At 56.6% G+C, this 21,897-nt stretch overlaps 2 protein-coding genes across 13 annotated transcripts; both read right to left on the bottom strand.

The window, feature by feature from the left end:
- Window positions 1–6,885, bottom strand: QARS1 (glutaminyl-tRNA synthetase 1). Its single transcript, XM_034997848.1, has 24 exons — window positions 6,739–6,885; window positions 6,443–6,590; window positions 5,754–5,863; window positions 5,522–5,597; window positions 5,244–5,308; window positions 4,618–4,671; window positions 4,431–4,491; window positions 4,063–4,134; window positions 3,862–3,947; window positions 3,601–3,687; window positions 3,078–3,177; window positions 2,879–2,957; window positions 2,689–2,797; window positions 2,466–2,596; window positions 2,287–2,379; window positions 2,037–2,174; window positions 1,862–1,949; window positions 1,629–1,772; window positions 1,422–1,526; window positions 1,139–1,231; window positions 894–1,021; window positions 733–799; window positions 533–658; window positions 1–143 (listed from the first exon to the last, which is right to left on the bottom strand). The coding sequence occupies exons 1-24, from the start codon at window positions 6,853–6,855 to the stop codon at window positions 93–95; spliced, it is 2,328 nt and encodes a 775-aa protein (XP_034853739.1). The 5' UTR covers window positions 6,856–6,885; the 3' UTR covers window positions 1–92.
- Window positions 6,886–10,080: 3,195 nt separating this feature from the next.
- Window positions 10,081–21,795, bottom strand: USP19 (ubiquitin specific peptidase 19). Of its 12 annotated transcripts, none has more exons than XM_034996588.1 (27): window positions 21,635–21,795; window positions 19,865–20,124; window positions 19,570–19,605; window positions 19,270–19,398; window positions 19,050–19,183; window positions 18,673–18,972; window positions 18,339–18,561; window positions 18,058–18,214; window positions 17,878–17,952; window positions 17,647–17,762; window positions 17,324–17,544; window positions 17,038–17,233; window positions 16,819–16,952; window positions 16,553–16,711; window positions 16,358–16,468; window positions 15,754–15,864; window positions 15,573–15,674; window positions 14,687–14,827; window positions 14,476–14,594; window positions 14,073–14,210; window positions 13,660–13,973; window positions 13,445–13,555; window positions 13,140–13,356; window positions 12,904–13,056; window positions 12,646–12,806; window positions 12,386–12,564; window positions 10,081–10,711 (listed from the first exon to the last, which is right to left on the bottom strand). In XM_034996588.1, exons 2-27 carry the CDS (start codon window positions 19,986–19,988, stop codon window positions 10,595–10,597), a joined length of 3,978 nt encoding a protein of 1,325 aa, XP_034852479.1. In that variant the 5' UTR covers window positions 19,989–20,124; window positions 21,635–21,795; the 3' UTR covers window positions 10,081–10,594. The 12 variants fall into 12 exon arrangements, with proteins under 12 accessions (XP_034852479.1, XP_034852481.1, XP_034852487.1 ...); XM_034996590.1 differs by having other exon boundaries at window positions 10,082–10,711; window positions 17,324–17,538; window positions 18,673–18,975; window positions 21,635–21,794; XM_034996596.1 differs by having other exon boundaries at window positions 10,082–10,711; window positions 17,324–17,538; window positions 17,878–17,949; window positions 18,345–18,561; window positions 21,635–21,794.
- Window positions 21,796–21,897: the final 102 nt, after the last annotated feature.

Below are 21,897 nucleotides of genomic sequence, written 5' to 3'. Positions count from 1 at the left end.
TCCAGAGGATTTAGCTGTTCTTTATTGATATGGAGTCTGGGTACCCCTAGCCTCCAGAAGCATGAGGTAGTTCCACGGGGCTTCCTTACAGCTCACACCTTTCCTGGGTCCTCCTTCAGTGTGACAGTCCGGTTGAAGACAAGCTGGATGGCAGATGGGGAAGAATGACGACCAAGCCAGAACCAGGCTAGGAGGCCCAGACCTCACCAGACCCTACCCTCACAGCTGAGGGTCAGGACACTTGGGTTCTCAGTAACTATGACTTTGGGTAGAGGACTGGATGGCTCTGGGCCTCCATTCTATAAGGATTGTAACAACCACTATGCCTGACCCCTACACCTTGAGGAGTAAGAAAGGCAGGGTTCATACAAATTTTGTGCATGGACCTCTGAACCTGTTTCCTCATCAGTAAAACATGAACCCCATCTCAGGTGGTAAGGATTAACTAAGGGAATGTTGAAAGAGCACTTGGCACAGTAAATGGCATCCACCGTTATTGTTGTGCAAAGGGCAGGTAGGTAAATTCAAGCACCTGTCCCTGGCAGCTGTCTGGATCCACGGAGAAGTAGCCAAGCCGCTCAAACTGGAACTTGTCAAAGGGCTTTGCCAGGGCCACAGAGCAGTCCACTAACGCTTCCTCCACCACTTGTAGCGATGCCTGTGGGCAGGGAATTAAAGTGGCCATCCAGCCAGAGAGACCCACCACCCTCACCTTATATCCTACGGGCCTACCAGGTTCAGGTCACTTAAGAATCCACCAGGCACCTCAGCAGGATCCTCAGGGTTCTTGTGCTGAAATCTGCAGCCAGAAGGAAGGTTAAGACTCCAGCTGGGTAGCCACAGCAGGCAATGCCCATCTGGTATCTGCCTGCACCCCAGCTCTGTTCACTCACAGTCTCTCATAAAGGCGAATCTCACAAGTCAGAGGCTGTGACACCCAGTGAATAAAGGCCTTGGGCTTTTCTCCAGCATCCGCCTGTCTACAGGTCACTTCCAGGCTCTCTACACAGCCAGTGGGGCCCTGGAAGTCAAGCAGCCTACAATTAGACGCAGGGACCACTACTAGAACTGGAGGCTGCACGCACCCAGATCCTCTCCAAAGCAGGCACTGAGTAGGAAGACTGCAGCTCGCTCTCACCTTGAAAACATTCTGCAGCTCGATGACGTAGCCAGTATGCCTCAGGCCCACAGGCTGGCCCCATGCCAGGCGCTTATAGCCTGGCTCTGGCTCCTAGAGGTAGGAAGTGGTGTGGACACAAGAGACTGCACAGGTCAAAAAGGTAGAAGAGGCTTCTCCCCACCCCCATTTCTGGCAGGGGCTGGCTCATCTGAAGTAGGAAGTAGGTAAACTGACAGAAGAGATGAAGGGATCTCAGGACAGGGCTCAGCAGCAAACAGGACCCTTCACACCCCCCACTTACTTCTTTGAAATCAGTCCTTTCAATGAAGACCATGGGTCCAAAGGGAACCTGATGGAAGCCCTTGGTCTCATCAGCTGGGAAGTTGGGAACCTGGATGTCTAAGGACTATAGCAGGAGATAGGTGGCTGAGTCACACTAGGCACTGGGACCCTCATGCCCAGACCCAGGTGCACCACCCCCAACACACACACATAGAGGCACACCTACCTTGGTAGCAGGAAAGTTGGTGATGATGACCTGTAAAGGCTCCAGCACAGCCATAGCCCTTGGGGCTGTATCATTCAGCACATCACGCACGCAGGCTTCTAGCAGATGCGGTTCCATCGTGGTCTGTGCCACTGTCACCCCCACCTAGCAGGAAAGATCAGCATCACTCACAGCCACAACCACAAACTGCTCTGCTCAGCCCCCACCTGCCCACGCAGCCCACTGGGCTATACCCGAGCACAAAAGTTGTTGATGGCCTCAGGCGGAAAGCCCCGCCGTCGTAAGGCTGTGAGTGTGAAGAGCCGTGGGTCGTCCCAGTCCCTGTGGGCAAGGAGGTGGTAAGAAGGTCTTTGGCAGTATATGCCACTAGTTACTCCAACCTTCAGTGAGGCAAACAATCATGCCTACCGCACAGCACCAGCTGCCACAAGCTGGAGAATCTTCCTCTTAGACACAACGGCATAGTGAAGGTTGAGACGGCCGTACTCCCACTGAACAGGGCAATAGACATCCAATGCATTGCACAGCCAGAAGTAGGAAGAGCGTCTGGGGTGGGAGAGTAGAGTCAGGTCTGGCCACCTCCGACCAGAGAGAGACCACAGGAAGGGCTGCTGGAATCCCACTGGCCCTACCCACCCCATGGGCCCAGCTCCCTCACCGGGCCTGGAATTCCTTGGTGCAGAGAGAGTGGGTGATGTGCTCGATGGAGTCACAGAGGCAGTGTGTGTAGTCGTAGGTGGGATAGATGCACCTGCAGAGCATAGGCAATAAGCCCCACCATCCAGCCCCAGTCTGCCTTACCCATGGCCCACCACCCCACCCCATGCTCACACCCACCAGGTGTCCCCCGTGCGATGGTGTGGTGTGTACTTGACTCGATAGGCCACAGGGTCCATCTTGCCATCCTCCATCACCAACTTCATGCGCAGTGTGGCCTCACCCTCCGCAAACTTGCCCTTGCGCATTGCCTGACAGGAGCAAGGGCTCAGACTGCCTCTCAGCACAGGGGCATCTCCTCCTCAGCACCCACCCAGACCCAACTGCCTCTCCAGAACCCCACCTCAAAGAGCAGCAGTGACTCCTCTATGGGACGGTCTCTCCAGGGTGAGGGCAACGAGTTATGGCCTTTGAGCTCCTCTCCTCGCTGGTGGCACACATAGGCCTGGCCCCTATGGGGAAGAGGTATGAGCGCCCAGGATGGCTATGTCCTGGGCAGCCTACCTGGCTCTACATGACAGCCCCGGTCTCACCTATGGATGAGCTCCACAGCCCAGGCATACAGCTGGTCAAAATAGTCAGAGGCATATGTAACCTTGTAAGGAGTGTAACCTGGGGCAGAAAAAGGCACGGTATGAGCAACTAGCCAGGGACACCCAATGGCAAGCCATAGCCCAAGGAGACGCCCACTGACCACCAGGTCTTTCTTCCCAGCCCTTGCCTAGCCCATACCCAGCCAGGACACCATGTCACAGATGGCAGTGAAGAACCTTGCTTCCTCCTTCTCAGGGTTGGTGTCATCAAAGCGCAGAAAACAGATCCCACTGTTAGCCTAGGAATCACAGAATCTGTGAACTCTCACATCATCAGCTTCCAGAGTCCAACTCATCAAACTGGGACATTCTCAGAGCTCTCCCATGTCAGAATTGAAAACGCCTTCAAGAGTTTCACTCCTTTTCTTATATCTAAATGCCTTAAACAAAGCCTCCTACACCAACTCCAGACATCCTCTTTCTAAGCCTGAGGAGTTGCACTGGGCACTTCACCAAAGTTGAACTCACTGCCTCACCTACAGCTTTTTTCCCATGAGCCCAGTGGATTCCTGGCCTTGAATCACATATGTGATTCCCTTCCATGGCTTCTGTCTGCTCTGGGCACATTATAGGAGTAGCAGGAAAGGCAGGGACACCTTTCTGGTATCCAGTCTTGGGAGCAGCAAGTGGTCACCCTGACTGCCAGATCCCCACACACTCACCTTGGCATAGCCGAAGTTGAAATTGATGGCTTTGGCATGTCCTATGTGCAGGATTCCATTGGGTTCCGGCGGGAACCGGGTCCGTACCTGAGACAAAGGAAATGGGAACAGAGGAATGATGCCAGAACTGAGATTACCCTCAAGGAACAGATGCCCCTTCCCAGGGAGGCCACAGTGATAGGTTAGATGGAGCAGTACAAAGGCAGCCCAGGTCCCTTGGCAAGTGACGGCACTAACTTGCCCAACAGTACTTCCACACACCTGTCCTCCAGTAATCTCCAGGTGCTGCTTCAGTAGGTCCATGGTGTGTGGAGTGGTCACATAGCCTGGGGTCTTATAGTTCTCACCTGCCAGGGCCAGAACAAGCCTGAGGACTGGGCTAAAACCCAAGGCTCCCTACTCTGGCTATAAGAGTTGCTATCAAGATCTCACCCTCCCCAGGATTTTGATCTGCCAGCTCACCAGGTTTGTGGAACTTAAGTGCCTCCCCTCGGAGCTGCTCCATCAGAGACAGGCCCTGATCAGCCGCCTCACCTGTGAAGAATAGACCAAAGAAAACTTACCCTCTGATCCTCTGAATACAGCTACCCCATCCAGCTCAGGGATAAAATCCTGCAACCAGAAGAGAACCAGGCAGGTCCCTCTTTCCCCAACCTCAGAGACAAGAGATACAAAGCCAGACTTCTCAGTTTCCTCATGTTAGTGTCTGGCAGCAGAAGGCAGGGTGATGAGTAAGCTAATGGCCTGAGGAGATTGGGCTATAAGAACCCATCAGGAGGAAAGCCTAGAAGTCAGGGAGCTGAATGTGACAGGGACCTCAAACCTCTCACCATTCTCCATCAAGTCCTTTGCTGTCCTCCGGTCTTTTTCTTCTGGCCGAGCTTTTGACACCTGAGAGAAGCCCAGAAGTTGGGTCAGGGTCTCAGGATCACTGGGGTCAGATACTCCCTTCCCCAGCCTGAAGTCTCACCCTACCCCACCTCATCCCCAGGGACCCAGGACCATACTCAGCCCTACCTTGGGTTTCTTCTCCAGATCAGTCTCTGTCTTGGGACCCAGAAGGTGAAGAACCTGAGCAGAAACCAGAGTCAGGTCTGAAACAGGAGTGTTCTGTTTCAAGGAGCCCCTGACTGACCCCACCTACCCACATAAGGGGTTCCTGGCCTGCCTACCAACACTGCCTTGAAGAACCTACCTAGCCCATCCCATTTCTGCTCCTCACATGGTTCTGCTGGCCTCAAATGCTCTTTCCCCCCCGAGAGTCCAAAAGCTGGTGACAAAACAGGTAACAAAAACTGCCATTTACAGAGAGGAACTGTGGGCTCAGCATCAAGACAACAAACTACCTCAGCCATCAGCCTCTTGTGATTCTCAACCACCATCTGAGATGACAGCCATATCACCTCTATTTACAGGATGAGAAAACTGAGGTTCAGAGGACAGCAACCCGAAAATAGGCACAATCCAGAGGCCCAAGTCTTTTACTGCCCACCAAGGTGCTGCTCCTCCACACTAGGCTCTACTATCCACCACAAGAATAGGGACAGGGTCTCTTCCCCTCCCACCCCCATGTATCCCTCAGTGGACTCTAGGCACTGTCCATGGCAGGGTCTTTGCCTGCTTCAGCTCAAGGAGTTGCCCACCTGCATGTCCACTTCATGCTTGATCATTCTGCCATCTGCCCACTTGAGCACAGCTCGAGCCTCTCCTAGAAACATGGGCACAAGGAGCTGCAGAAAGGCCAAGAAGGACACTTCCTACTCTCTTTCACAAGAAAAAGTCCTGGCTGAGCTCAAGAACCAGAGCCTGGGCCCAGCCGGACCACTTTTAAAGTGCTCCTATTCCTCCCCCTCACTGAGGCCCAGAAAAGAAGGTATGACCAGAGAGAACAACATGGTCCCCTGCCCCAGGCCCTGCTCACCCATCAGCAGTCCCATGTTGAAACGATAACGCTCCTCCAGGAGCTGGGGCCGGTGACGATTTATGGCGGCCTCCACCTGCAGAAAGCCAAACCATGTGGTTCAGAAAGGTGTCCTTCAGAAATGCTCTAGGGGCCCACACTCTCACCCTGGCTCTTCCTGGGTGGAGAAGCTGAGCCACTCCTTTCCAGGGTCAGTACTAAGGAGGTACCCAATGCCTAAGGAAAGACTCACAGCCTCTTCAATCTGCTCTGGGGTCACCATGACACCCACACCACATTCCTGCTCAAAGTCCTCGGTGTTGATGGGGTCCAAGGGATGACTTCGCACATACTCAAGGGCAGCTGAGAAAGGAGAACCAATGAGTGGCATCTCAGCTCCAAGAAGTAGTTACACAAGGCCCTAGCCCCTTGAAACCCCAATAATCACAAGTTGGCTTCCTCAGAAGTTAAGCCTTGCACTATCCTAGAGAAGCTCTGAAAGAATAGTGTTCTTTTTTTTTTTTTTTAAAGATTTTATTTGTTTATTTGAGAGAGAGAATGAGAAAGAGAGAGCACGAGAGGGGGGAGGGTCAGAGGGAGAAGCAGACTCCCTGCTGAGCAGGGAGTCCGATGCGGGACTCGATCCCGGGACTCCAGGATCATGACCTGAGCCGAAGGCAGTCGCTTAACCAACTGAGCCACCCAGGCGCCCTGAAAGAATAGTGTTCTGAGCGAGGCTCTCCCTCAGATCTACACAGTTCCCCAGTCAGTCTCACCAGGGGCGACCCTCTCCACTCTTCATTGCCAGGGCCTAGGTTTAGAGAGGAGTGCAGTGCGAGCATATAAAGAGACACTGGGGGACTTGGCAGAAAGGGCAGACAGGGGTATTGGCTGAAGGGAGGAGTTGGGAGGTGGAAGTGGCAGGGCAGGCAGGGGTCTCACCGCTCAGCTGGAGCTCGGTGTGGATCTTCTTATTCGCTATGTAGCTCACAAGGAAAGAAAGACGCCGGGGATCCCTGAGTCGGGATGCCAAGCCATATAGCAGGGTCCCGGTAGCTTTGTCGATGGTGGAGCCCAGAGTCTGCTGCGCCTGCGGTCCAAGGGGTCAGGAGAGAAGCCCCACGCCCAGTAAGAAAAACATGAGTTAGACAAGGTTGGTAGGTCGGGGTCGGGATTGGGACCCGGTCCGGCACTGGAGCACAGTCGGCAGCCAGGGCCAAGGGCAGAGGGACTCCCACCTGGGTCGCCGCCTCGCGCAGCTGCGCGCTCAGAGCCGTGTTCTTGAGCGTCTCCCGGGCCTTATGCTCGCTCAGGCCAAGGCCGGTGAAGAGCGACAGCGAGTCCAGAGCCGCCATTGCTGGGATTCCGGAAACCGAAAGAAAACTTTGGAGCCAATCTGCACGTTGGCATTAGCCCACTGACCAATAGGAGAGCGAAGCCGCCAGGGACAGCCAATGGTAGCCTTCCCGGAAAGAGGGGGCGGGCTAGCCAGGCTCGTCGGCGCCATTTAAAAGACAGAGGCCGCCCAAACCGCTCTTTCCGGGGGCTTCACTTCCGTTGTCGCGCTGCGGGTTGCTTGAAGGAGTGAAGTGGTAGGGGGCGGCTGGACTTTAGGGGAGATTTGCCGCAGACCTGGAGGGAAGGTGTTCTGCACAGAAGCAGGAAACCCTGGGACCATCCGATTTCTGTTGTTGGGAGCAACTGCGAGTTCCTGTCACATTTCTGACGTCACAGCTTTGGAGTTGTCATGGAAACAGTTGAGGAAAAAAAAAAAAAAAAACGAACCCCGGGAAACCGGTCAAGACTCCAGCACAGATAATGTGCGAATGGCAGATAGGGGGGCTCCCTAAGTCGGGCACTTTTCAGGCGCCCACCTAGACAACACCTGGCTAGGAGACCGAGGGACCTCGAAGGTGTTCTCTATAATGATTTGGTTTAAAATCTCCTGACATACTTACCCTCCCTTGCCAAAGTACGCAAATGTCACAAAAACCACAAGCAAATTAGACCTTGAAATACATCTGCCAAGTGTTTGACAGGATACTTTATTGAAGTTGGGATAGGGTGGGGGAGAGGAGATACAATCTTCATGATGAGGCCTATTGTGCTTGGGGGAATCTCCCCACAGTCTCTCACTGGACTTCAAGGACCTGCTGAGAATCAGGCTAAAAGAGAACTGTTTTCTTTGTGGAACTGGAGCTGCTGGGATGGTGAGAAGATCCCCAAATTTGGGATTGGAACTCAGGCTCTTTGAGGCTTTGTTATCACTAGTAACTTGAGGACCTTCAAGAACGGGGCAGGATACTGACCGCAATCTACCCATATTCTGTGTCCTGCTTTGTGGCCATATCCCACTAATGACCAAGTTCCATTTCTGGGCCTACATCTGGGTCCCCCATGATGACCACATCCAGGTTCTGCCCAGGGCCACACACTGTATCAATATCTAAGTCCAGTTCTGTGTCTTGGCTCCCAAGACTCCAGCCTGATGTCCAGCCCAGGCAAGGCCAGATGCAGGCGTTGAGTGTGGTGGTAGACAGGCACCACGAAGCAGTCTCAGCCACACCACCCCTGTGCTGAGTCCACAGCTGCAGGTACCTAGCCCACAACAAAGGTGCCTATGATGAGCACAGTGCCTGCCACATCCACTGTCCCCTCTGTACTTGATGCCACCAAAGGATTTATTACAGCACCATCACTATCACCACTGAGTCTTGCAGGTCTGGTGATGGCTCCCTCAATGGAGTCCGGGCCTACATCCCCTTTTCTGGTTCTCTCATGGTGCCTACCCTGGGAATCCTGTGGCTCCATGTCACAGGATGAGACAGTGGCCCCACCAATGCTACCAAGAATGCCACAAGAGGCAGTGGCAGGCTAGCCAGTCTTCTGGAGCCCTATGACTTGCACAGAATAGAGCCATGACATTTTATGGCCCAGCCCAGGGGCTGGCTTGTTTGCATGGACCCTTGGCACTACTTCAAGGAAAATCAAGAAAAAGATGATCAAGGAGAAAAGCTAGGCAGCAATCAGCAAGGCCCAGCTGTGGCATGGGAAGAGGCAGGGTCCTGGGGCTGGCAGGACAGAGGCAGTGGGGGCCATAGTGTGGATGCCATAGAAGGGTTATATGGCAGACGCAATAGCAGCTGGGCTATGGTCAGGGGCAGACAGAGCTCCTTGATCAGTGCTCCCAGTACAAGCAGACCACCAGTGGCTAGATACTTGGGGCTGCACACAGTAAAGACCCAGTACAATCCTGCTGTAGCCCATACCTAGCAGGCCCTCCAACAGTATGCCAGCACCAGCACTCAGCTTGGCAATTCCGCCGTTTCTGCAGGCTCTCACACCCAGCTCTCCAGGCTCCACTCCATAGCCAGCAAACCTACACTACCCCTGTGCCATGTTCCATAAGAAAAAGCCAACACTGGTCACAGGGGTAGCTTTCTGCAGGAGCTCCCTCTGCCGCCACCCCTAACTCCAACTGAGGCTAAGGTGTACTAGCAGGGCCCATACGCTAAGTTTCTTGTAAGACTGGCCCCAGAGGGGGCGCCTGGGTGGCTCAGTTGTTAAGCGTCTGCTCAGGTCGTGATCCCAGGGTCCTGGAATCGGGCCCCACGTCGGGCTCCCTGCTCCGCGGGAAGCCTGTTTCTCCCTCTCCCCCTGCTTGTGATCCTGCTCTCACTGTGTCTCTCTCTGTCAAATGAATGAATGAATGAATGAATGAATGAATGAATAAATAAATAAATAAAAAGACTGGTGCCAGAGGCTTGGGGCAGGGATGGATCTACAGGGCTGCCAAGATCCTGTTCCCCCACCCTCTGCCTACCTTTATACTCTTTCTGGCTTATCTAAACAGTTCACCTCACGAGTACCTCTGCTCCCCATCTCCTCTGGCTGGAGACACCCACGCTTACCCTTAAGCAATAGGACAGAGAAGGAAGTAGCATTATCCATGAAGAGAGGCAAGAAAGCTCTTCACAAGATTTGCCCTTGCTATGTGTATGTACAAGGTCACAGAGGCTCTGAAACTAGGACAAGCTTGCAGACTCACTATGGGTGAACAGCCTGGGGCAAAGGCCAGGAGCCAAGGTCTCAGGGACTTAAGGGAAGAAATGGCCTGCCAGGACTCTGCACCTTCCCTCCCACATGAAGGCAGCCAAGATGAGCTCTGGGCTCACTGCCTGTCCTCCTTTTGGAGCAGGATCTCTCTCCTCACAGCCGTTTTTTCCTGTGCTGTTCTCCACTAAGGGATCCAGATGGTGCTCAGACTACAGCAAAGAAAGACCTGATACTAGGAAAAGAAGGAAGACAGTACTCCCAGTGCTTCCTGTTCCCCAAGAAGTCCTCCCTGACCCGCTGTCTGGCTGTCAGCCCCAGGCTACTCCAGTGCCTGCACCTTTGACCCCAGCTTCTAGAGCCTCTTGGGGGTACTCATCCACTCTTTAGGTATGAAGTATTGACAATGATGCCGAACACAGCTGCCTCCACATGAGACCCAGAACTGGCAGGATCAAAGGGCAGCGGGTAGGCCCCAGAAAACTGATGGCTTCGTGACCCATAGGGGCTGAGGTGGGACCCCACCATCTCTCCTCAGACCAGAGCACTTTCAGGGTCTTTAACACACCTACACACACACACACACACACACACACACACACACCCACCCTCTAGAGGATGGGGAGAGGTGGCCACAGCACCTGGTGCATCACAGTCACTAAGTCTGCTTATTTATCATTTATTTTTAAAATATATTTAAACAGCAGCAATCACTTCCAAAATGCAAAAAAAAAAAAAATTACAATTTTTAGAATAAAATTATAACGTTTATGATGCGAGTCAGAAAGAATTGAAGGTACAACTGAGAATCAAATCACGCTGCACTGGGGGTGGCTGGAGAAGCCAAGGCCCATGGGTTGGGGGGGGTCAAGCTGAGAAGAGGGCCCAACCTGTGAGGTTCCCACCTCAATCATACCCCCCAACCCCCACTGATGAAGCCAGTGTCCTCTGGGTTAGAGAAGGAGAAGCAGTAAAGAGCTGGCCCTCTGTCGGGGATTCCCCAAACCCAGTCCCCACCCCACCCCACCAGCCAGGGACCTGCTAATCGACCTCCTCCATGTTGCTGTAGGTGGGGGCTGGGCGGTCCACAGAGGGGGCGAAGCGTTCAGGGGCTGTCCGCGTGGGGGCCACCTCGGGGGCCTGGCCGGGGCCTAGTCCCTGCAACAGAATATGAGGACAGGGGTTGGGGGCTGCCCAGTATGCTGCCTGGCATCCCGGGAGTGCTGGCTCAGAGCCCCGGCACCCAAGGGAGGGTCCCAGGGCAGGCGCAGACAGCAGCGGCGTTGAGACAGAGAGACAAGATCGGGCCTGAACAGTCTCACTTTATTAACACTTTAAATACAGGAAGCTGTTTGGGCAGGGCTAAGTCCCAGGCCAAGGGTCAGAGCAGCAGGACGAACGCACAGACAGCTGAACGGATACCCACCCTAGGATGCTCTGCCCCTGCAGGAGCCACATTCTCCACCCTCTCCCACCAGATGCACACACTGAGGCCCAAGCCCAGAGGTGATCCCCACCACAGAGGCAGGCACTGCCCGGTGGGCAGGCAGGTGAGCCAGCTCACAGCAGCTGCCTGCAGGCGAGCTCATCTCCAGCAACTCTGGGATACCAGAGGATAGAACATGCTGAGCACAAAGGCCACCAAAGCTGCCACGGTGCCCAGAAAAAAGTACCAGAGGCAGCCCTCATCTGGTGTGCTAGGGCCACGTGGTGGGGGGCCCACCCAATCTTGGGGCCCCCAGGGACCCAGGGGCACAGGCCCCTCGGGTACCGGTTCCTCCTCGGCCTCCAGCTCCTGCCAAATCCGGGAAGCCTACAGTGTGTGGAAATGGCCATCAGCACCTGGGGCAGGGGTTGGGGAGGGACCCAGTGTCCCCGAGACCCCTAGCCACGGAAGTCCCTCCCAAAGTGACTGGTACTAACCCTTACACAACCCAAGTCAGGCAGCAGGGAGATGGGCAGGCGGGAACCAAGTGGACCATTCGCAGGGTTGTCTAGACAGAGCACCAAGGCAGGCGAATCTTGACAGCATTGTGGCCCCCTAAAGAAGCTTCCCAATTGACATGCAGCTTCCCATAGGGGTTGGCCGGGGGAGGGAGGAGACAGTCAGCTGGTCGGTTCTTTAGCCCGGGGCTCCCACAGAGGAGCTCATGGAGGATAGAGCTGCCAACCCGAGTAATCCGGCTCCCTCCCACCCATGTCCAGATAGACTGTGACCACTGTCTTCTATCGGGATTCCTCTGCATCTGAGCAGAGAGGGCTCAAGGGAGGAAAGGATAGCAAGGAAGAAACCAGTCCAGAAAAGAGATGCAGCTGTGCCCACCCACCAGGCCTATGGCACCCCATGTCAGTAAGGGATAGAAGATCCCAAGGGCTGGGCAGAGACAGACGCTCACCTCAGAGAGGGTGGCGGCCACCCTAGCCCATGACCAGCCTGGATAGGCCCTGTCCTGAGTGCACATCAGAACAAAGGAGTTATGACAAGTGAGGGTCTGTGGGCTGGCTGGCATGTGAGGAAGGTGCAGAGGGAAGCTGGGAGAATGTAACGTACAGTCTGTCTATGGCATCCCTCTACCCAGTGAGGTTCAGAGCAGCTACTTAGCCTGTGCCAAGAGGGTGCCTATATGCACGCCAACAGCAACGTGCTGGTGTGTGTGCACCTTTATAAGTGTCACTACAACATGGGGATCCCTCCAGCTGGGTCTCTGATGTAAGAGGATCATGAATCCCAAGACTCCAGGGCCCGAGGGCTGGAGGAGAGGAGGCTGTGCCCCACCCCCTCCCGTCTGTGAGCGGAGCTCCCTAGCCTGCGCAGCCTCTCCCATGCCTCACCTGGCTGGCAGCAGCCTCAGCTGCAGGGCCTAGATCTGGGTGGTGCTCAGAGTGACCTGCCCTGGGGGGCCTCTCCACAGGAGAGTTCCGTCGGCGGTAGAAGAGTACATAGGCATAACGCGTCACGACCTGGCTCTCGTCTACTGTCGTCACCGTGCTGTCGTCAAACAAGCGCCAGCCTACAGCGAGGTGGGAAGAGTGTGAACATAACCTGCACCGCCACCCCTACCACCTGTCCTGCTGGCTGTGGGTGCCCTCACCCACGTCGCTGCGCTGGCTGCTGCGGTCACTGGGCAGGCGTGCACAGGCGGTATAGTGGCCGCCGATCATGCCTCCGTAGTGGTTGATGACGGCATACAGGTCATAGCTAGGCAGCTGTTCCTCTTTCTGACCGATGCAGAACTTGCTCAGGTCCAGGTTCCTGTGGTCCCAGCCAGAGAAAGGTGAGAAAGTCAAAAGGCACCCAGGATGCTACCCCTGCCCGTGCCCTGACTACGGCACCAGGGCTCAGTGCTCACCGAACAGGGAACTCCACCAAGTCGTTGATCTTGTCACGCCAGATGAAACTCCGGAAGGAGAAGCGCTTGAGCTGCACAATGAGTACGTTAGGAAGGCGCCACAGCAGCAGCTGCTTGGAGGCCTCTCGGTGTTGTTTACACTGCGGGCAGTACCTGATAGCGGACAGAGGTGGGGTCAAGACCAGCAGATCTCCACCCCACCCTGCCCCACTACCTGCCTGCCGCCCCGTCCTCACCAAGCCTCCTCAGGTGCCAGCACCTCAGGCCGGGTGAAGAGGTTCAGGCACTGGTCCAGAGTGAAGTGGCCAGCACGGGCAGCCTCACCAGCAGAGCCTGGATCCTCAGCACACTCCAGCTCCTTGGAGTCTACCAACACGAACTCCTGCAGGCGCTCATTGTTCCGCCAGACTAGAGCCAGGCTGCAGTCCTCACCCAGCTCCAGGGGGGTGTCTCCTAGACATGGGCAGGGAGAGGGGTCATGTAGCTGTGGAGAGTGGCCAGCCCAACCCACCCCATGGCTCCTACCCACAGCCTCAGACACCTTTGTCCTCCAGCCGCTGCTCTCGGTTAGATGTGTCAATTTTATAGATGAAGAACTGGGGTGTGTGGGCATTCATGGCTTCACTTGGGTGCTGATATCCGGGCACAGCAGCTGTGAAAAAACATACTATCAGAGCTCTTCTACCTACCAGGACCTAAATCAGCTTCCCCCAACCTCCCCTACCCCGGCTGCAGAGCCTTCTAACAGACTCTTACCTTCGGGCCGAGACACTCTCTCACCAGCTGGCAAGGAGCCAACTTCAACAGGCCCACTGACCAGCACCTCAGAAGAAACTCCACTGGTGCTGGGCACAGGGCCCCGGTCAGGGGCCGCCCATGCCCGTGGGACCCCTGTGTCTCCCTCAGCCACAGGGGTCACCAACTGGAGCTCAGGCGGCTGAATCGGGTCCCTCTCACTGTCCCCAGCATCCAGGGAGCTAGTGGAAAGCAGTGTCGTGCAGCCAGGGCCTTGGGACTCCAAGGCCATACGGCCAGGCTGGAAGGGTGGCTGGAATACGCTCACAGAGTACCTGGCAACAGGCAGCAAGGCAAGTAAGAATCCGGACAAGCCTACCTGGCATCTCTGCTCCCCCAACTACCCCACCCTAATCCAACCACTGGGCACTTACCGGGCATAGCCCTCTAGCAGCTGAGCAAGACGAGCATAAGTGAGACGTGAGGCAGGTACACTGACCAGAAATGGGTAGCCAATGTTCTCAGGGCGGCAGAGACCCTTGTGGTCAGGCCAGTGGGTTTTCTGGCAGAGCCTGGAGGGAAGGGCGAACTAAGAATAGGGCTTCAGCCCCACCTCCTATGCCTCGCCACTGGGAGCTAGCCTCTGGCCTTAGGAACTGCGCGCACCAGCCCTGCTCTGTCCACCCCCCCACCCCCCCACCGCCGCCCCCGGAGCCTGGCAGAGTAGAATGGTTAAGTGGAGGGCTTAAAACATGTGCCTTTATGGGGAGAGGAGGTAGGGTGGCAAGTGAAACATGGAGAGGAGGGATAGGGAGGGGGAGATGAGGGGTTCCTCACTGGTTACAGTAGCCCACACGGTAGCACCGGGTACAGCGCTTCAACTTCTCATCCTCTGACTGCTGCTTCCGCTGGCAGGCTGCACACTTGGAGATGGGGATGCTGGGCACCTGGGGGCGCTAGGGCAGGGTGTCTGGCTCAGCAAGGCCAGCTCAGGTGAGAATGCCCCCCTCCCACGGGGCCTTGTGCCATCAGGTTGGTCCTCACTTACCTGCTGCACCTCTAGCACCACCACCCGCTCCTTAGCCAACTCTGGGGATAGCAGCTCAAAACAGAGGAGCGTCTCAGATGGGGACACAGTGTCCAGTGAGTGGGAGGGCAGGAACATTCGGTGGAAACGATTCTTAATCACCTGGGGACAGAGAACACACAGATCCTACGTGAGGACGAGCCCTTTCTCTAGCCCTGCCTCAGCGCACAAGGAGACCTGGCCCTGAACTTGCGTGTGGGCAGCAGGGTGGGGACTGTGGCCCCAAAGCAGCATATGCCTCTGCTGGCACCAGCTTCCGTGCCCAACAGAGTAAGTAGCCTGGTGCATCAGAGAGCCTGAAAGCCAGGACTGGGAAAGGTAGCAACCAAACCAGCACTCCCTACCGGGGGCCTCCACTCTATCAATTAGTGGGGCCCTGCTGAGACTGCACCATGGCTGTTGTGGAGGAGCCACATCAGAAAGGCTCCTTCCCACTTTTATCCCCAAAGAAAAGAGCACCTCCAGGCTGGAAGCCAGGAACTTTTGGGAAAGACTAGCACCCAAATCTGGGATGCTGTGAGGGAGCAGCAGGATAGAGGGAGAACCATAGCTGCTAGAAAGACAGTCCTGCAGCTCCAGCTCCTTGTATGAAGATGGAGGGTCCCCACCAAAAGGGGGAATAAACTCCGACGACGGCAACCCGGGGAACTGAGGGCATGTGTGTTGCATAGCCCAAATGCCTGGCTTCATGCCTCAAGCCCTAGCACACCTATGGGTTTCGGGCAGTCACACACACATTCGTGGGTACGTGCACAGATCAGATGCCAACGACTATTCACACGTGCCTCTGCGCTCTAAGTACATATACGTGTCCACGTGCCTAAAAGCCTGGGGAAGGACAGATTACCTCAGCCAGACGCAGGTTCTCAGGCTTCACATGCACACTCTGAGAGAGGGAGTCCAACACTTCACTCGCGCTGGAGTTCTCCTTGCTGATGCTCACCAAAAACTGGTAACAAGAGTAGAGTCCATGGGGGAGGTGGGCCAGGGTGTTTGGGATTGCCCAGAAATAGGAGCTTACTTCTCACCTTGATGGGCTTGCTGTGGGGCTCCCGGGCAAAATAGAAGACAGGGAGAACCTTCTGCTTCTGTGGCAAGGGCACCGGTAGGTAGAGGAATGGGTCAAAAGTGATGGAGACCTGCAGATGCACAAGTGGCACTAGGTGGCTGTACCAGGAGTGGGGGACAGGATGCTCACGCCCAGGGAGCCCAATCCAGGCACTCAGATGGCTCTCAGGGCCTCAGGGCCAACCAGGAAACTCTCCGGCTTGAGAATCTGGACAGACCAGACCAGGAGGGCCACCAGGAGAGAATATTCCCTCTTTCCAGCAATTGAGGCCTTGCTCAGCCTTGCCACATATCAATTTGCCCCTCACTCGTACCCTACGTGTCTGTCCAATCTTACCCCTACCCCTGCCCCACCTTATAGCTGTCTTTGAGCCCAAACACCCCTTTTACCTCAGTTGGAAAGCTACCCAGCCTGACCTCTGCAGCCCACAAAGAAGCTGAAGGCCTATCAGCCTCTTTGCTCAAACAACATCTAAAGATGCACATGCCCCACCCCCCAACCCCAATTTGACCCAGGCTAGCTAGGCCAAGCTAGGGGCCGCTTTTCTGGGGATCCCTTCACACCTTGGCACACACAGGGCACACCAGCTTCGACTTATACTGGCCCTGAAATAGGTCTACGATGAAAGAGTCATTCCTCATCTTGTGCCGCTGCCATGCTTCTTCAGCCACCACCTGAGGAGCAGAGTGGTGAGGATCAAGGAGGCCTGGGGACTGGGATGTGCATGAGATATGCCCACCTCTGCCCCCAACCCTGACCTCGTCGGGCCGCCCATCCGAGTCCACGGTCTCTGTGTAGGGCTTGTTCTGAATGCGATTCAGGTCTTCATGCAGCCCATCCAGCAAGAAAGCCATGAACTCCTGGGCATCATGCTGCGCATAGCCTGTGAACTGGCTGGCCTTGCTCGCCACAATGGCCTGGAGGCAGGGGCCAGGTGTGAGCATGGAGCCCCAACACCCACCATGTACCCAGCCGGCGAGCCTCCCCACCCTCTCTAGCCAGGGTGGGAGAGGCCACAGAGCACCTTCAACTTGGAAGGCTGGAAGGCATGGTGGGTGCCCTTCCACAGTGCCCGCAGCAGCACAGCAAAGCCAATGGCCAGACGCCCACCAGTCCCCAGTGGGTTGTTGTAGTTGATCTCGGCCTCAAAGGAGCGGTCTAGGGACAGAAGCCAAGTCGAGGTGTGAGCAGAGAAAGGTATCCCCTCTGCCCACGGGCCCTGGGCTCCCGGCCCTGCTCTCACCGTGGAAGAAGTCCCGGAGCTCCCGAGTGTTAGACAAAGACTGAATGACGCTGTTCATGAAGCAGGTGTTGCCTAGATTGACAAGGCCAGTAAAGCCTGGCAGACACACCTTCTTCTCTTCCTCCTCCTCTTCCTCCACACTGTCTCCACTCACGGGGCTGTGGGGCATCGGGGGCACCATACATGTGGGCTTGGGCTGTGGGAGCAAGGAGGGGCATGAGAGAGCAGCCCTGAGGCTCTCCAGCTTCTTATCTTGGCCCTCTCCTTCCCATCCCAGGATTCTCACTGAGGCCAGGTGTGGCTCTGGCTTTGGGGCCACATGCTCCATGGGGGTGCGGGCCGCCACACCATCCAGCCCCATGTCCTCAGATCGAGCCTTGGGTTTTTCCTTCTCCACAGCCCGAGCTTCTTCCTGGCCCGTGAGGGGGTGGGGGGCACCTCCTGGTGGGGTTGAATCCAGAGGGGTTGGACCTGTCGGCACGGCAACCTTTGCACCACCCACTGCACCTTAAAAAGGGGGAATGAGGGGGCTGGTGGTTAGCTGCATGTGGCAGGGGGTGGGGGTCCAGGTTATGTGGGCTGGACAATGAAGGGAGCTCGTGTGCAGACCTCGTGCAGCTGGGGCCTCCAGGCCCCCCCAGCGCTGACTTTGCCGCTTACGGAGGCAGATGTCAATGCGAGAGGCCGTGAAGCAGAAGGTGCACTGCTCGGGCTCAATCAGGTTCCTGTGGGGAAAGGCTGAACTCAGGGACTTAGGTGGAGTAGGTGTCAGGCTAGATGGGCCAGGGAGATGGAGCCCAGGGTGGGACAGGCATAGTACTGGGGCCGAGAACCACCCACCTGAGCTTCACCTGCCAACGGAAGATGGTATGGGGCCCACAGCCCGGGTGCAGTCTCAGGAAGTTTCCATCCCTGCTGAAGCAGAACAGGGACAGGGCGGGAGGAAGGGTGGGAAGAGCATGAGACACACTGTCCTCCCTGAAGTGTACCCTCTGCCCCATGTCCTGCCCACCCACCCACCTGGTCTGGAAGATAAGCGTGAAGTCCTGCTCGCGGAAAAGCACTCGAGAGGTGTCCCTGCGGATTTCTTTCACATACACGTGCACCACCACTGAATCTGGCCCCTTCTCATATGAGTCATTCTTGACAAATGCCAGGTTCACCATGGACTCCGGCTCTACGTTGAGACCACAGCTCAGCACCACCCAGGACAGGTTCTGGCCCACTGCTGTTCTATTCCCAATCCACCCGCCAACCTTGCAACCCAACCTAGGGCTCTGCCTGCTCACCCCCAGCCCCACCTTTACCATCCACCAAGGTTATAGCATCTGCTGCCACTGCCATCTCCTCTTTGGAACGGTCACCTTTCTCAGGGTCTCTGCTCCGGGCCATGGCTGGGGAGACTGGATCATTCCTGGGGGACACGGTCTTCTCTCCTGCCAAGAGTGCTAGATTCTCCTCTGAGCCCAAGAGGCAGGTCTGGGGGTTCAGCGGTGGTACCCGGAGCTGTTCCTCAGCCTCGGCCTATTTGTGGCAAGATTATGGGCAGGATCAGCTGTAGGTCTGGCAGGTGGCCCCCCCCCACTGCAGTCCATTTCCCAACCCTCCCATCTCCCACAGGTATCCCACTCTCACCTGGGTGGCTGTCTCAGCCAAGAAAGGGGGGGCATCACCCCGGGGTCCAGGCCCATCTCCGGACCCTTCCCCCTCTTGCCCTCTGCGGAGATGCACAGCCCTCTTGGCGCTGGGCCCCGCCTGGGCCCCAGGGCCAGCCCCTGCGCCTACCTCACCACGGCCCTGGGCCCGCTTCTGGTTCCGGGCCTCCTGTTTAGCCCGACGGGGCTCAGGGCCTGGCTCCAGGGCAATGGGAGAGGGCTCCTGCCCATTCTCCTGGCACTGCAGCCCTGGCACCGCCTCCTGGGTCCCTAGAGGTTTCTTCTACCAAAGATAATAGCAGTCAGGCCCTGTCAACCACACTGGGTATCCCTACCCTACTCTGCTGTGGAACTTACCAGAAGAGAGGGCCACGTGAGCAGAGGCACCTTCTTGGGCAGTGCCAGCTGCAGGAGGCCACCTTTACGGGCTTGTACTTTGGCGCAAGAACTTTCTATCTCAGCATAGAAAACACCACCCCACTGCCGACCACCTGGAGACAGAGGAGGGGCAGTGAGCTGGGGTGGGGAATATCAGAGGCTTCAAATACACTGCTGGGCTCGGGGCAGATGGACGCACCTGGAAGCCGCACCACGCAGTCTGTGTCTGTGAAAGCAGCATCCACGTCCTCCAGCCGCAGGGGACCCGCTCCCACACGCAGCTTGACAATCACCTCATCTGCACTCTGCCTCCAATCAAGCAACAACTCTGTAGGAGGAGTACAAGTGAGAGTATGAGGGTCTCCATAAATTCCTGATGGGGATAAACAGGTACCAGAGACCTAACCCTAACGGAACTGCTCCAGATGAAGGCCATAGCCCCAGTGCTCCCTCCTCGCCCTTAGCACTCTAGCACTCAAAAGGCCTACTCATTACTCACCCTCTTTGGCCTGCTCCTCCCGAAAGGATGCTGACCCTGACAACAAAGAAAAGAACCGGGAAATGATGATGGGGAGGCAGGCTCCAAGACCCCACCACCCCAACAAGCACCAACTTTAGGATCTCAGCCAGGCACACAGACCTTAAAGCTGAGGCTCTACCCAGACTGCTGTGAGTCCTCTCAGTATCAGATTAAAACAGAAGGAAGAGCAAAAATGTCATCTCTCAGCCCCTAATCTGTATGCTCAACAGGGTGGAGGAGGAGACCACAAGCACTCTGGGAATGCCACAATCACCTCTCCTAGGATCGCCATCCTTGCTCTCCTGGTTTGCTCGATCCTTCTGCTTCTTCTTACTGGTGGCCTCCTCCAATCCTGGGGGACCTCTCCTTGGGCCCGTGGCGCTGGCCCCGCCAGACATCTTGAGCCGCTTGGTCGACAGCCAGAGTGCCCCGGGGTCGGCAACGGCGTCTGGGTCAGGGCTACGGCGCTTTCTTCCTGGCCCAGCTATCTTGGCAACTCTTTGTGGCCAAATTCTCCAACAAGGAACCGACAGCCTAATGAGAAGGGACCAATGATCACTACCAAGGCCCAACAACTTGCTCCTTGGTTACAGCCAGGGCTCAGCAACGCAGGATACAACCAAGCCTACAGAGCAGTATCTCTCCACCACCTAATGTAGCCCCGGACACTCTCAGACTATTCTGAAGGGGGAATAAACAATACAAGTAGCAACAACAACTTCCAGCAGAGACTCCTAGATGCCTGCCTTACAGACCCACAAAGATGGGAGCCTCACTGAGGAGGCGCCGGGTAAAGGCAGCCATGGCCTGGAACCAGGATCTTCAACCGATCCGGAAAGGAGCCATGGCTCCAGCCCACAGGGCTGGTAACCCTCTGAGCAGGGTGCTCACTTTTCCTCACTCTCACTGGCTGCTTAGTCACCACCCGAGAAGTAGGAGGTGGAGGAGGAAGGCAGAAAGGAGAAGACAATCAAGCAGCAAGGGGACCAGGCTCCGTGGCTGAAGACAGGCTCAGCCCGGGCGCTGCCGCTGCCCAGGCACGATTCTGGCGTTAAGGTGTTCCCACCTGCCACCTGCCAGCTCCCACCCTCCTCTGAACCTGTTCCTATGCACTGCCTGGTTTTTCTTCCTACATCCCAGGAGGGATTTTTCTCTCCAACTGCTGTCCCAAGCAGAGAGGGGCCTGCAAAAGCTGGGGTGAAAAGGATATCTGGCTGTCACACTACCCTTTCAGCAGCAACCCTGCCCCAGAGCCAAAGCAGGACAGGCATCCAGTTTGAGAATGAAACAGACATCATCCCCTTCGTTCCCAGGTCCACTCATTCATCAGCACTGGGCTAGAGACCTTCTACCCAGTTTCCCACAGATCCCCCCCTCCCCCGTAGATTCTGGACTGTTTTTCCATCCAAAATAAAGTTCTCAAAATTGAGATAACGGTGGGGATGAACCATGAACCCAGGACCTGTGGCGGCCTCAAGCCTGGCCTGAGATGGTAGCAGAGCAAACAGTGACTACTTTGTGTTCCCCAAGGTGTATGTGTGGCAGGGGATAGAGAGGGACGTTCTTCTATGCGGGACTAGTGGGCTGGATCTTTAATGACGACAGATCCAGAGCCGAGGGGTGGACACCCTCCACCTCCTTGCACCAGGCCCCGGCTTAAGGTCGCGTCCCTCCCCATTCTCCCGGGGACACCGAGACAAGAAAGGGGCTGTCTAGAGACCATGCCGGCCTATACTGCTGCGGGGGTTACTGACTACAGACCAGCGCCCCGACCGGGCTGCGACTCAGCTCCAGCCTCCAAACCCTGGGCCCGCCACCACTTCCTCCAGGAAGGCGCCCTCGCTCGCCGCCAGCCCTCTCTGAGGCAGGAGGCCAACCCCGGGCGTAGAGTAACGGCCCCGCCTGCATCGGTGGGCCCGGCACGCCGCTGGGCTCGAGGGTTCGAGGCTGGCACGGCCCGTGACCTTGAACAGGCAGCCCAGGGCCCGCGTCGCGGCCTCCCTGGCTCCAGCCAGACAGGCCAGTTGCGGCCCGTCCCACTCACCGAGCGAGGCCGCCGCCGCCAGCCCTCTTAGGGCCCTGGCAACCCGCTCTCGGTTCCGGTTCCGGCGCCTGGTCGGTTCCGGTTCCGGCGCGCCCCTCCCCCGTCCCGTCGCCGCCGCCGCCGCCTCAGCCGCTTGTTTTGTTTCGACTTCTAGCTACGGCCGCGGGTGGCTGAGCGCTTAGCTGGTGACGCACTTCCGGTGGGAGCGGGCACGCGGCGGCGGGTAGCTCCGGGGCGGGCCCGAACGGAGGAGGCGGGGCTCC

This window comes from Mirounga leonina, unplaced genomic scaffold (genome assembly GCF_011800145.1).
Source record: "Mirounga leonina isolate KUSES-001 unplaced genomic scaffold, KU_Mleo_1.0 Mir_94, whole genome shotgun sequence".
NCBI classification, from domain to species: Eukaryota; Metazoa; Chordata; class Mammalia; order Carnivora; family Phocidae; genus Mirounga; species Mirounga leonina.
This window is presented reverse-complemented; position numbering and strand designations above follow the sequence as displayed.